Source organism: Bison bison, unplaced genomic scaffold (genome assembly GCF_000754665.1).
Source record: "Bison bison bison isolate TAMUID 2011002044 unplaced genomic scaffold, Bison_UMD1.0 scf7180017864057, whole genome shotgun sequence".
Taxonomy (NCBI): Eukaryota; Metazoa; Chordata; class Mammalia; order Artiodactyla; family Bovidae; genus Bison; species Bison bison.
In genome coordinates, this window is record NW_011494629.1 from 4,132,088 (window position 1) to 4,147,809 (window position 15,722).

General features: G+C 38.4%; 1 protein-coding gene across 1 annotated transcript in view; it reads right to left on the bottom strand.

Moving 5' to 3' along the window:
- Positions 1–15,722, bottom strand: part of HABP4 (hyaluronan binding protein 4) — a 36,179-nt gene that overhangs the window by 19,757 nt on the left and 700 nt on the right. Inside the window, 4 exon segments of the mRNA XM_010836012.1 lie at positions 2,060–2,143; positions 4,111–4,179; positions 4,392–4,553; positions 11,287–11,449. Of these exon segments, the coding sequence (XP_010834314.1) occupies positions 2,060–2,143; positions 4,111–4,179; positions 4,392–4,553; positions 11,287–11,449 (478 nt within the window).

Here is a 15,722-nt window from a genome sequence, read left to right on the forward strand (position 1 = left end):
ACAGACATCACTACTGTAATTGTCTTGGAATGCCACCAGTTGCACCCACATAAGACAATGAACATGATGAGTAACTGCTATATGTGGTTCTGACTGCTCCACTAACTGGTCTTTCCATCTCTCTCCTGGTGCCTCCCTATTCCCTGAGACACAATAATATTGAAATTAGGCCAACTAATAACCCTATAATGGCCTCAAAGTGTTCAAATGAAGAGTCAATCAATATGGCAAGCTTCATTGTTGTCTTATTTTAAGAAACTGCGTAGTCACCCCAACCTTCAACAACCATCACCTCCATCAAACACCAGCAACAACATCAAGGCAAGACCCTCCACCAGCAAAAAGGTTATAACTCACTGAAGACACCAATGATGGCATCTTTTAGCAATAAAGTATTTTTAACTTAAGGTACGCACATTGGTTTTTTTAGACACAATGCTATTGTACACTTAATAGACTACACTATAGTGTAAACATGATTTTTATATGCACTGGGAAACCAAAAACTGTTGTGTGACTCACTTTATTGTGATATTAGCTTTAATGATGTGGTTTGGAATCAAACCCACAATATCTCTGAGGTATGGATGTGAGAGTTGGACTGTGAAGAAGGCTGAGCGCCGAAGAATTGATGCTTTTGAGCTGTGGTGTTGGAGAAGACTCTTGAGAGTCCCTTGGACTGCAAGGAGATCCAACCAGTCCATTCTGAAGCAGATCAGCCCTGGGATTTCTTTGGAAGGAATGATGCTAAAGCTGAAACTCCAGTACTTTGGCCACCTCATGCGAAGAGTTGACTCATTGGAAAAGACTCTGATGCTGGGAGGGATTGGGGGCAGGAGGAGAAGGGGACGACAGAGGATGAGATGGCTGGATGGCATCACTGACTCGATGGACGTGAGTCTGAGTGAACTCCAGGAGTTGGTGAGGGACAGGGAGGCCTGGTGTGCTATGATCTGATCTGATCTGATCTGATCTGATGCTTGTAAAGTCAAATGTTCTGAGAGATCAAGAAAGTTGTAGACTGAAATATCTGTTAGATCTGGAGACATGTGATGACTGTTTCAAAAGAGTGGTGAGGACAGAGCCAGGCCTGGAGTGAAGTGAGGATGAAATGAAGAGGAAGTGAAGGGGAAGAAATGAAAAAAGAGTGCACACAACCCCGAAAAGGAAGGTGGATGAGAATGTAGGGGCAACGAGAGGCTTAAAACCAGAGAGACTTAGCACATATAAAATGCTGACTGGAAGACCAGATTTGGCGGGAAGAAGGTGAGTATGTCTGAAAAGGAAAGAGCTAACTGAGATTTCAGTGAAGTCAGAAGGAAATACGAACCAAAGGCTGAAGAGGTTGGTGGTGAGACTCTATTTTACCATGAGGAAAGAAGCCCAGGAGAGTGTGAGGTTCTCATCTGATGGCTTCTAATTTCTCTGTGGCATAGGAAGCAAAGTTGTACTCAGAAAATAAAAGAGGAGGTATGAATGTCGGAAGGATAGAAGAAGGAGAAAGTGGGAAGCAGTGTCAGGGCTTTGAGGGGACAAGAAGTGAACCGGTCATTGGAGTGGGTTGGGGGGAAGAGTGATCCAAGAAATGGGCATTGCTGGGCAGTGTTGAGGGCTCATCTCAAAATGCGGTGATCAGGAATTTACAGGAGTTCCCATCAGCCTGCTGAGGGACTTGCAATACTCAGTCTGTGGGTGCAAGCAGAGAGATGGCAGATGGCCATCAGTTGTCCAGGAGGTGGATTCTGCTAGCAAGATACTCACAGACCCCACTGGCAAGGGTGCTAGAGATGGACTAAGGAACTAAGCTCCATGAAGAAAACAGGGAAGGAGGGACCAGAAGAAAATAAAAGGACAAAACATAGGGGTACTGAGAGAGAGAAACTAGTTACAGTACAGGCTGCTGATGATTTGAATTAATTAGTTTGATTATTCATTAACACATTAAGACCAATCCTCTGTGACATGATAAAAGGCTGAGCTTCCTGTTCTATGAAGACTTCGTATAAATCTTTAAGAAAAAGACCAACAACCCAATGGGGAAAATGAATGAAATACCCACTTAGCTGGAGATTCATCCTCCAGAGGGCCCAGGGACTCCTCCACCACTGTGGTCTCTTCCATGGGGGCAGCCGGGTCCGTGTCACTGCAAAGCGGCAAGAACCAGTCTAATCAAACAAATCTGTTTACATCAATGACCTTCTATATTCAAGACAGAAAAAAACACACTTTAATGCCCTTTTTCCCTCAAGGAATTAATATGTACATACAAGTAACCCACATCAAAATAAAAAGAGAAAAAAATGCTCTTAATTGCTAATCCATATAAATTATTTCCAAAAATGTAAAAGTATTTGATAAATACAAGTTTTTATTGATGGACTAAAATTAAAAACATATTGGAAAGGACCAGAACAACTATTCAAATCTGTTATTATCCTAGGAAATTCCAAATATTAACAGGAACCATAAAAATTCTCAATGTGTAAGCCTTAAATGACTTAAAATAGATAAGAATATGCCTATCATATCAAACTTTATCAAACTTTAAAAAATGGCAAGAAAGTAGAAACATTCCATAAAAAGGAATGTGTAGGATTACAAAAAGGTGTAATTACCAGATTACCAGAAAAATAAGGCTTTGAAACATTAATTTATATACTGTCACATCTAAATATACAATCTACAGATTAGAAATTAGAGCACAAAAAAAATAAAAAAATAAAAAAAAAAGAAATTAGAGCACAATGAAAAACAATTTGAATTTTAACTGCATAATAATCTTAATTTTTATGTTGATATTAATCCTATATGAATATTGTTTTTTAAAAAAGTATTAGCAAAAGAAATTTCATTCTCATGAAACCCAGAGGGGCCTGGCGGGTTACAGTCCATGGGGTTGCAAAGAATTGAACATGACTGAGTGACTAAGCACACGACTGGACTATATCATGGTGGCAAATCAAAATCTCAGTGTATTAAATAAGAATTTAAAGTCTTATGCTACAAAAAAACATTCAATTACAGATTATTACCACCTAAGAGCTTTGACTTTGTAACTCACAAAGCAATCTAAAGTAAGTGCCCTGGGATATGCGTCATTGTAACATTGGGACATACCACCTACTAGTAGCACATTTTGGTCTCTTCCAAGGCCAACACTTACCTCTTAGAGTAAGTAATCATTTGGAGCCAAAATGATTTTAAATTGAAATGCAAACTGAAATGAGGTGGTAGTATTAAATAAGGTGATAAATCAGATGATTCAGAAGGTACTTGTATATTTTTAAAAATATATTATCACAGTAAAATAAAATGAAAAGATCTGTAAACATTTAACAAGTTTCTTTTCAAGGACAACACAGATATGCAATGGTAGTAAATCTAACTTTATATTTGCTGTTATCGTATACATTTCTTTTTAAGGATAAAAATTTAAGAAAAATAAGTTTATGTAAAAAATTTAATTCTTCAAAAGAAGAAATGTGGAAGTCTTGATCTCCTCAAGCCTTCAAACTTGTGTAAAGCTTGCCCTACAACACATCCTAGGGCAACTCATTCCTCATATTTCCCTGCAGCCCTGAAATAACAGAAACAGCAGAACTAAGTACCTCCCCTAAATAGCAAAACCGGTTCAAATCTGAGATACCATAAAACCTCAGAGAAATGCCAGATTTGAACCTCAGGTGGAACTTGTCATTGAGCTTGGATCTGCAAATAATTTTATAAGATCAAGATACAATATATATAAAAACTTTGGAAGGTCACAGAGAAATAAAGTATAGAATATCTAGTAATTTAAAAAAGCAATCAGACGCATAGGTAAATATACAGTGCCATGTGCTTGGGATATGAACAAATATACAAATTTACTTGGCTAAATAAGACAAAAGAATTTTGAAAGTGGTTTCAAAGCTAACTACAACATAGCAAACCTGTTTTTAAAAGTTATCTCATGAAACAAAAGCTTAAATTCAATTTCTATATAAAGCACACAAGTATAAAGACACCACAAGCATACCACAGAGGACATAATCTTCAAGACAGGCAAATAAAGGTCCAGATATTTCCACTTAATTGCAGGTTCACAGAAGATACATATTTGCACCATACCTGGTATCTTTACCTGATCCCCAGGTGCGAACTCCATATCCTCCCATGTTGTCTTCAGTTTTGCTTGCTCTAGACAAAGAAAAAGTATTCCCTTAAACTAGAAACCTGTCTCCAGTCAATCTCCAAATTAGAAAAGTTGATCAGAAAGCTGTCCCAGGATCAGCTCCCTCAGGAATAATTGCATACTAATATAAAGTCAACTAAATATTAACATACAACAGATTCACACCATATATTACATCAAGATCTTAAAGAGACAATAGCATTACAAAGAAACTTACATTTTATCATTCCCACCGTATCTCTCAAATTCTCGTTTCCCTCTCTGGTCAAAACCGTCAAAAGTTCTGTTCCCAGGACCACCTCTGCCTCTGCTTCGCATGCCCCCTCTTGGGCCTCCACGTCCTCGCAGTGGTCTGTCTCGATCAAACCTGTCAATTGGTCTAGGAAGAAATGAGTACCATAAAAAGTGGTGAACTGAATTAAAGAGCTAAGGCTTTTTTTTTTTTTTGAGGAAAAAAAAATTCTAGAAGTTCATTATGGCTATAGTATGTTGGAAAGAACATATGTTGTGGCTTGAATAATAAATTAATAATTAAATTTTACTGAGCACATACCACCTTTGACACTGTTTGTGCTCTTGGCATACAGTTTATTCATTATAACTAGTGCCCACAGATGAGGAAAATAGCTGAAGATGATGTCCTTGTTAAATCCAGTAGCCACTTCTGTCTCTAGGTCATTTGACCCCTATGCATCATTTGATACTGCCAACCACTAGTTTTCCTCTGCTCTTTCTGGCTTCCCTTTCCCTGTTTGTCCTTAAAAAGTTCTTTTTGCAATAGGTAACATCCAAACATTCACAAGGTACTCATCCTGTTTCTTGGGTACCCAATTCGACTTCTTGGAGCCAGGGACTGCAGTCACATATAAAGAAAGGAGGGAGGAGGGTTCAGGATGGGGAACACATGTATACCTGTGGCGGATTCATTTCGATATTTGGCAAAACCAATACAATATTGTAAAGTTTAAAAATAAAATAAAATTAAAAAAAAAAAGAAAGGTTCCATACCTTGTCTTTTTAAGGAACATGTCTTGGATACCCTTCTTCTGGATACCCACCCATCTGTCTAAGAATATCAGCATTCCCGCCTCCCCACTCCTGCACACACCATCCTCATCTCTATGCTATTGGTATGTGACCCTTTCATGTGCCCCTGTGTCTCTCATTTGGGGGTCTCTCTGATTCCAGGTCATAAAGACAGTTACTTCCTGGACATTTCTCCGTGTCACCTCATGTCCCTGAAGATACATGACCAACACTAACCAAGGGATTAGTGTTGTGCTCCCCCTATGGTCCCTAACTCACATCACAGAAGTATCCAAAGAATCTGCCTTTTCTCACTCTTCCCCCGCCACACCCCCTGGATCCAGGGCCTGACTGTGCGCTTCTCCTCACTCTGCTCTTGGCTGCCACCGGGTCACAGTCACTCTTTATAGGAACTTGTTTCTCCTCCATTAGACTCAAAGCTTCTGCAGGAAGAATCTCATCTTTTTCATTGTTAAACCTTACGTTAATAAGATAAATTATATATATTTTTAATTTGTCAAGACTTTGAAAAACATTGAAAGCAACAAATTACTTATTGAAATCTAGTGACATTAGTGGCTCAAACACCAGAACTGGAGATGTATTTCAGTCTACTTTTAGGGCTGAAAATGTTACCTTAAAAAGCTACTATAGATCGTGGATAAAAACACACAAAATTCACAATTCTCCTTACTCAAAAAGATGAAAAAATACAGAAGCACTGATCATTAACTTTATGCCAGTCTCTTTCAAGAAACATCACCCTAAATCAGTTTCCCAAGTTGGCTTTTTCTGTCTCCCACCTCCTCTGACCAAAACCAAAATTTTAAATGGAGACTATTGTAGAATATGATTCCACATTACAGTAAATATCTAAAGCAGAGTTCTAAAACAATAATAAATGAAAAGTAACAGTAAGTTCTTAACCGGGAAGCTCGACAGGGCCGTAAAAGGAGTCTACCTAAAAACTGAGAGGAAATGGAGCATAAAACCATATGTGGAAAATAATGCGAGTAAAAATTAGGTTTAAATGTACATGAAATCTAGATCAGATACTGATAAAATAACAAATTCATTAAAAATATGATAGTAACTGAAACTGGTCCCCAAAACAGCTTTGTGGTCTGGTTTATTTTAATCCCTTAAATAATTTTTCTTTATCCCACAGGTTTACCCCACCTCTACCCCATCCCAATTAAAAGTATTCTCAAGTGCTTCCTTATAATTCCCTTCTTATAAAAGATATCCTCTATTTTTTTATAGATTGGTAAGCATTGAGGAATCCTCGACTCCACTTAGGAAGCTTTATCGTGACATACAAGCAAAAAGAAAACAATATTGCACTGGGCCAACCGTCCCATCCCACTTTTCAGTTCAATTCAGTTCAATCACTCAGTCGTGTCTGACTCTTTGTGACCCCATAGACTGCAGCATGCCAGGCCTCCCTGTCCATCACCAACTCCCGGAGTTCACCCAAACTCATGTCAATTGAGTTGGTGATGCCATCCAACCATCTCATCCTCTGTCGTCCCCTTCTCCTCCTCCCCTCAGTCTTTACCAGCATCAGGAAAAGCATCTTTTCAAATGAGTCATCTCTTCGCATCAGGTGGCCAAAGTATTGGAGTTTCAGCTTCAACATCAGTCCTTCCAATGAACACTCAGGACTAATCTCCTTTAGGATGGACTAGTTGGATCTCCTCGCAGTCCAAGGGACTCTCAAGAGTCTTTTCCAACACCACAGGTCAAAAGCATCAATTCTTCAGTGCTCAGCTTTCTTTATAGTCCAACTCTCACATCCATACATGACTACTGGAAAAACCATAGCCTTGACTAGATGGACCTTTGTCAGCAAAGTAATGTCTCTGCTTTTTAATATGCTGTCTAGGTTGGTCATAACTTTGCTTCCAAGGAGTAAGTGTCTTTTAATTTCATGGCGGCAGTCACCATCTGCAGTGATTTTGGAGCCAAAAAAAATAAAGTCTCTCGCTGTTTCCAGTTTCTCCATCTATTACATCCCTGTAATCTACTCTCTTACCGTAGTTCCAATAAGTAGACATGAGTACAGGTTTTACAGGTAAAGGGAATGAAGTTTATGGAGGGAGAAATTGGGAGTTAATGTTTAATGGGTATAACTTGGGAAGATGAAAAATTTTCTGGAGATGGATAGTGGTGATGATTGCACAACAATTAGAATGTATTTAATGTCCCTGCACTGTACACTTAAAACATGTGATGCATCATCATGTGTGCATGTTCAGTTGTGTCCAACTCTTTGCAACCACATGGACTGTAGCCCACCAGACTCCTCTGTCCATGGCATTTTCCAGGCAAGAATACTGGAGTGGGTTGCCATTTCCTACTCCAAGGGATCTTTCTGACCCAGGGATCGAACCTGCATCTCTTGCATCTCCCACATTGGCAGGCAGATTCTTTATCATTTTACTACAAGTTTTAAGGCTCCAGGAGTTGGTGATGGACAGGGAAGCCTGGCATGCTGTAGTCCATGGGGTCGCAAAGAGTGGGACATGACTGAGCAACTGAACTGAACTGAACAAGTTTTAAAAATTCTTCCTGGTGAGGAAGAAAAAAAATTTAGACTTCTGAGTAAGTGATTCTTTTAGGACTGGAGCTGACTTTAAATGACCAGACGTAAACTGCAGAAAGAGCCAAAGAAAGAATCAAACTGTATGGAGTCAGAATAATTATCCAGACTAATTTCCTAACAGTCTGTTCTAAGAGTGTACTTAAGAGTTCATCATTTGGAGAATAAAGAAAAATTCTTACTGCATTAAAAACAGTAGCTGCATTCCCAGAATATATACAAGTGACACGGCTGATCTCTGTACGTAACCCACACGACAGTTACTTGCAGCACCATCCATGGCTATTGCTTCTATGTGAAAACTATGTTCTGCTCTAGGGGGATAAAAATCCATGCCACTAAAACTCTGGGCATATCCTTATCCATAAATTGAGAGGAATGAATTAAGTAGTCTGTTAAGATTATCGAAATCCTATATACAATAAACATGCCCAATAAACATATATAGATATCAAATAAACAAAGATCAAATTTTATCGTACTGAAGTCTATAGAAAGTGCTATGAGAAATGCTCCTATAGATTACTATTAACAGCAACAGAATAAACTGACATGTTACTAGCGTGGTGATTTATCATTATGGAGTTGGTGATGGACAGGGAGGCCTGGCGTGCTGCGATTCATGGGGTCGCAAAGAGTCGGACACGACTGAGTGACTGATCTCATCTGATCTGATTAATAGTCCCCTCCAATTTTTGTTTGTTTCACACTACAGGTACCAATCCAACCTCATACTGAAGTACCAACTGGGTCCCAGATTTGGATACATGATACACAGTGGAGAACCACTGCTTTAAGACCCTAATTGGGATTCCTACTTTAAGAACTACATCTAGGAAAGGCCTTGTATGTGTAAAAGGCTGCTCACTGAGTATTATTCATGAAGCAAAAAGCTGAGCAAAGATCCAACGCTAATGGAATAATTACATTATAATACTCCAAACAAAAGATCATAACAGAACCATTAGAAATGCTCACCAACACTGTCCATGACATCATCATTAATGACTTCTACTTGTCAAGTGGAAAAGAAAGAATATATAGTACTCAGTGTATATGCACTGGTGAAGAGGTTAAACCGTAGTCACCTCAAATGGTAAAAGAGTGGTTTAAATTTTTTTTTTAATTTTATTCATTTTCTGAATTTTCTAAAGTGACTATAAAATTATTTTCATTAAAGATCTTATGGCTGTTTATCAAATGAAAAGTATTTTTTAAGAAAAGAGGAAAATTATCTTTTCTGATAGTACAAGACTTCACAAAATATATTTTCAAATTTCCTTGAAAGTAAACATTTCCTACATATTGCTAATATGATACACGGAAGGACACAGCCATCACACTTCTACTGTATCCCTGCCAAAATGCAGGACCTTGTCTCATGAGGAAACAGCAGGCAAAATCAGCTCTGGACTGTTCTACAGAATAACTGGTTCATGTTCTTCAAAAATGTCAACTCCATAAATAAATGAAAAACTAAAGAGCTGTCTTAAGACTAAATGCAATACATGGAACCTCGCTGGCGATACAGTGGTTAAGAATTTGCCTTCTAATGCCGGGGACGTGGGTTCAATCCCTGGTCAGGGGGAACTAAGCCATGGGGCAACTAAGCCCAGCTGGAGAGCCAGTACACTCTAGAGCCCATGCTCTGCAATGAGAAGCCCGTGTGCCCCAATGAGAGAAGCCCCCGTGTACCACAACAAAGACCCAAAGCAGCCTAAATAAATAAATAAGTAAATGTAATGCACATTCCTGGACTCTGAACTGATTTTTTCCTTTTGCTAGCATATTAAAAAGCAGAGACATTACTTTGCCAACAAGGGTTCATTTAGTCAAGGCTATGGTTTTTCCAGTGGTCATGTATGGATGTGAGAGTTGGACTGTGAAGAAGCTGAAACTCCAAAACTTTGGCCACCTCATGCGAAGAGTTGACTCATTGGAAAAGACCCTGATGCTGGGAGGGATTGGGGGCAGGAGGAGAAGGGGACGACAGAGGATGAGATGGCTGGATGGCATCACCGACTCGATGGACATGGGTTTGGGTGAACTCATGGGGTTGCAAAGAGTCAGACATGACTGAGTGACTGAACTGAACTGAAAGGGATATTAATAGGACAATTGGTACAGTTTGAGTAGTCTATAGATTACATGATTCAGATAATTAGATAATAAATATTGCAGCAATGTTAATGAGTTTGATAACTGAACCATGTTTTTAGGAAACATTCCTGCATCTTACTCTCAAAAACCAAAGAAAAAAGATGTGTGTGTGTGTGTGTGTGTGTGTGTGTGTAACAGAGAGAGAAAAGGAGAAAGAGAAGGAGAGAGGAAGGGAGGAGTATGATAAAGAAAAGGTGGTAAAAAGTTTTTGGAGAATCTGGACGAGGATATACGGGGATTTCTTATACAATTCTTGCAACTTTCTGTAAATCATCCCTCAATAAGGCATTTTTTTCATGTTAATATATAAAGACTTATCCTTTAAAAAAAACTCATAATTTTGCTACTAAAAAAGCTGGAAACTTGACTTATAATTTATTTCCACAGAATAAATCCCTGAAGTAGGGGGGAAATACACAAATGCTTCCCCAATAAGCAGCTCTGATCTAGAAGGCTTTCTGTAAGCAAGCAGAATATAGTGGTTGCATAGCTAATTTGAACTAATCACCCCCAAAAAGCAGAATTAAACCTTTCTCTTGCCTTCATCCTCTAACATGGTGGCAGATATACCATCTCTGTTTTGAATGTGTAATGAAATACATAGTCAAGAAGTTAAAAGACTTTGGGAACAACAGATCGCTTGACATTAAACTGTACATTATTCTAGTCTCTTTTAGCTTTTTAAACTTTCTATTCCTTTAAATGTGATTCACAAGTAGTTTTGTTTTAACCTAAATCCAGTGCTATGTAGGTTTAATAATTAAAAACTTGAGGCAGCAAGTATCCATCCTGTTAATACTAAGCATAAGACATTAAGAACTGCTTCCTGCGTTCAGGTGGGTATGATAGCCCACATACTGCCACGTTACTCAGACTATATCAGCCTGAGACCATCTTCCAGGTCAGAGCACTCTCTAGAGAAGGCATGGAAGCCTTAAACTGGCATTACACATTCTATCAGTTTTTTGGTCAAATTTCATCATAAATTTGTTTAAATTCATTAGTGGTCCAAATTAGTTCTACTAAATCAAGAACATAATTATACCTCTGGGCTAAACTTCAAAAGAAAATTTAGCATACTCCTGTAGAGTTTGTTATAAGAATGTCTTTCAAAGTTATCAAAAAATTATCCACTTTTTATTTTGTAATCATTTCCTGAACCAATGGGAGATCCTTCATGTGTTACCTAAAGCCGTATGACTTGTTACTTAGATTGGCAAACTATTCCCAGGACTGGCACCACCAAAAGTTTGCAAAGGCTCATAGTCCTCTGAAAATCCTTCTGGTTCCTCCAACCCTCCAAGCTGAGGTCTGCAGTACCTACTTTTCATCTGTAAACTTCTCAGGTGGAAAATCCGCCTGTCTCTCGGTGTCATAGGGTCGATATTCCCTGTAGGATCTCCGCTCTGCTCTATCAAGCGTCACCTCTGTCCCTCGGCTATCACTCCATCCTTGCGGCTCCCCTCTTCTGAGAGTTCGCTTCTGGCCTGAGAGGGAGAAATCAAAGGGAAGAACTAGAACCAAAGTCGGCAGCAGCACATTATTACAGGTACTTTTAAATTTCACTTTTCTAGAAATCAATGTCATAGGAATATTTGGGAAGTTTGAAAAACTTTAGAGAGAAAAAAAGTTGCTGATATTACTACTGCCCAGAGTTGTCTTTTAATAAAACTTTGACATTACCATTGAAGCATATGCTTTCCCTTATGTCCTAGAAAATATGATAAGATAAACTATAGCAACTAACCTACAATTAAGTGTCTCACAATGACTTTGTGATAGCTACTGAAGATATATATCAACTACATTTCACAAGAGCAGCTTTATCAAAACATGGTAGTTAAGGTCTTTCCAGAAAAGTAAAAGACAAATATCCTGTGTTTGGAATCCCACCTATAGTTTATCATTCATTACCTAATACACTTTTCATTTTTAAATAGTTTGTACCATTATAATTATTCTCATTTGAAAACAGATTTTCCTGTTCTTTGATGGGGTTTATATATTCATAATCACACTTCTCAAATATGAGGCCAAGTTGGTATTTGCCAACTCATGTAAGGGCCGGCCAGCATTTGAAGGGGTATCTCCTGTCCATGGAGAGGCCGGCACTGAGGAGCCTGGGGCTGGGGCCACTCCAGTCATCTCTATTCTCCCTTTACCCTTCTCAGTTTTGACACTTTAAAAATTTTCAGCAGAGTCTATGTCTTAAGGCATCTATTATTTGGTAAAATCAATGTATTATGAAGAACATTGTTACTTCTTAAATAATCTTCCAAAAATATGTTTATTCTTCCCTTGTATACATTTAGTAGGTCTCCATCTCAAATATTATATATAACTTTTATTTTAGTAGCTTCAATTTTTCTTGGTATAAGTCACTGTTCACATTCATTGTATGGTTGTAAAAATATATTAAATGTATTTCCATTAATGGGTATTATTTAAACTACTGGGTTCCTTTCTTACTTAGGAGATACTCATGACTCTTAAGGAATATATGTTTACCTGTATTCTATTTTCCCATTTAATATTTTCTATCAAAAGTTTATAAAGAAGGCACATGTAAATATTAACCTAGTTTCAATAGCTTACTGATCTCATTTTAAAGCAAAAATCATGTTTGCAACATCACTAACACAAAACTGTACAATTTATTACTTGTTAGTTAATTACTTGAAATGTGAAATGTTACACAACAGACCTAAGTTCAATCTTAAGTTAATGTCCCATTAACCTAGGAAATGCTCAAATATGATTTGAATCCTGAAGCCACAATCTAAACTTGTGACATGTTTAGGATACAGGAAAGATGTTATCATAAATAAAGCATTATGCTTTTATTTCAGAAACAAAACAGAGACTAACACTCATACCCAGCTGTCCAGGAGTACGCAAAGCCATATCCAAGGGCACACGTTACTAAGAGATATCAAATTTGGAAGAGGCATTTAAAATGTAAGGCAAAAATGTTATTATGAAAGTTAACTAACAAGTTGAAAACTGTAATAGACTATGACATAATAGCCATCAGCAAGTACCTCAACAGTAATAATACTTTCCCCTCAATGTAAAAAGTTATTTTAATACAGTTTCAAATTTCCTATCCATAACCTATAACTTATACTAAATATCTCCACTTAACCACACTTAAGAGCTTATTTCCACCTTCCAGTTTTCAGTTATTTTTAAAACTGTATCAATTAAACTTGGAATTCATCATTCAAAACTTAAAATGACATTTGCTACATACTTTATACTACAGCATCTTCCAAAGCTTCTGTGTATAAGCTGAAAAGCATTAAATATGACCTGGCAATTTATTAGAATAATTATCAATACCCTGCAAACATTTCATTTTCTTTCCAAAATCCAAAAAACAAAGATAATAGAGGTCCAGTTTTTCCCACAACTTACTACTAAGAGATCAGGACTGCAACTGAAGCTAGTCGTTCTGTGCTGGATCAGCAGCTCCAAGTGGATAATGCAAACACTGAATTTTACTAGCCCTTTCGAAATAAAAGGCTGGCATATGCAGTTTGATCACTGATCTAACCCCAGCCCACATAAAGAGACAGAATACTGTAAAATTTACAGTGCAATTTCCCTGAAATAAAGTTGAGCTTTGACTTGGAGAATTTCTGAAAGGCCAGGAAAAGCAAAGCTGAAACAGCCTCTGAAGACTTAAAGAATACATTTTTTGAGTAAGGGTCTATATTGTCAAATAGTGAAGGATATTAAAAATCTATTTCTATGGGAAAATCTTATGATTTTCACATTCTTTTGTGATTAATGTTTCTGTTATATGTCAAACTTGTTTTGACTTTGACTCTTGTCTACACTAAGTATTCACTTTTAATAGCCAAATAAACTTTAAAAACTTGAGTGTTAGAGAAGTACAGTCCATATCAATTAGGGTTACAAAACCTTAAGAGGGAAGCTCTCTAACACCCATTACAGATAAATTCAGTATAGTAACTGCACAAATGGAAATTAATGACCTGTTTGCTCCTGAAATAACACACTTGAAAAAGAACTAGAACTACAAAACTTCCATTCTAACTACAAAATTAACTAAAATTCTTTAATACAGATCTCAAAAACCAGATGACCTGGATTATAAACAATTGACAGAAAAAGTTATTAGCATACTACATTATAATGCTAAGTTTATTTATTATGCTAAATGCAGGGTGCAACTGAGTTTATATGTGTAAATACAAAGTGTTAACAGTAAGAAAAGTATGGATTTTCACTTTACTTCATACACTTCTGAATTGTTTAAAATACAACAAAATGCATGACAATTTTACTAGTAAAAAGGTTAAAAAGCAATACATTAACAGAAAACTAAATTCCGTTTCTCACTAAAAGACAATACATATTTTCACTTCCTAAAAAATAGCTTAGCCTGTCCAATTCTTTTATTACTATGATATTTATCTAAATAGATTTAAGAGAAAAATAGAACATATACAAAATATACAATATATCTCAAGTCTCACTCACTGTTTAAATAGGCTCATATATGTAATTGCCTATCAAGAAATCTTGGGATATCCCAACAGCATTTAAAATAATTGTCAATATTATAATAACTTAATTTTCTGATGCTCAAGAGATATTGCTGGATTGAACTTTGCGCAGATAAAGGTAAACATTACCTAGCTGCAGAAGTCAAGGCCCCAACAATCAAGTCAGGAATTATTCTCTCAGGACTGGGCTGACAATTTTTATCAAGCAAGGAACAAGCCAGTAAAGCCAAGTTGAATACACTGCCAAACACTGGCTGGCGTGGTCGAATCATGCATCTGAAAACTTTTTTCGGAAACCTTAGGACCACTATTTTATTTTTGGAAAACAGAGGAAACACAGGTGGAATCTTGGAGGCTTTACCACTGAAGCAGTTCAGGTGGGAAACGACTCTTAAGCACCATCCATGCCTAGGTGCAGTCAGGAGTACACCAAGCTTTGCACTGGCCATTCTGGCTAAGCAGGGAGTGGGGAACTTTGAATATTCTTGTTGAAAAGGTTAAAACCGCTTTTCTTAAAGCAGCCTGAGTTAATGGCAAGTTACACAAGCCATCAACACTACTTGATGTATTGAAAAACCCGTGCGGGATGACTGTTGTAAGCCACCGTAAGGGAGGTGGATGGGTGAAGGCACAGAGCTTGGAAGGCGCCGGGGACCCCGCGTCAACCCCCGCCGCATTCTGCTCGCGGCTCTGACGTCACAGCCCACCCCCGCGGTCACCCAGGCCTTCCCTCCATCACAGAGGCCCTAGCTCCTCACCCCAGCGATCCTTTCACACACCCCGAGTTCTCGCCGCCACCCCCAGCGGCCGGGTGCGCCCTCCTCCATTCTCCCTAAGAGGCGCTCCCCTCCCTCCTTCCCACGACGCTTCTTTTCGCCTCCCGACGCGAATCTTGCAGAGGTTGGGCTGGAGGATGGAGAAGGTCCCTGCTAGTTTTAGATCTGAGAGCCCTGGGGCAGCGAACCCAGTGTTCGCCCTCATACACCACCCAAGAAATATCCCTCAACTTTGCCCAACTTGTAAAGGCTCAGTCCCACCGTTCAGAAACCCCCTACTCCAAGCCGGCACTCTCCTTCGCTCCCAGAAGGGACTGGGAAAGGCCAGAAGGGGCGTGACACTCCCCCCACCCTGTCCTTTTTCCCACCTTCCTCAGCCACTGGGACCCTTAACTTCGGTCAACTCTTCCCAGCGCCCCCTTCCCTTTCTGGAACAGGTCCCAGCGCCC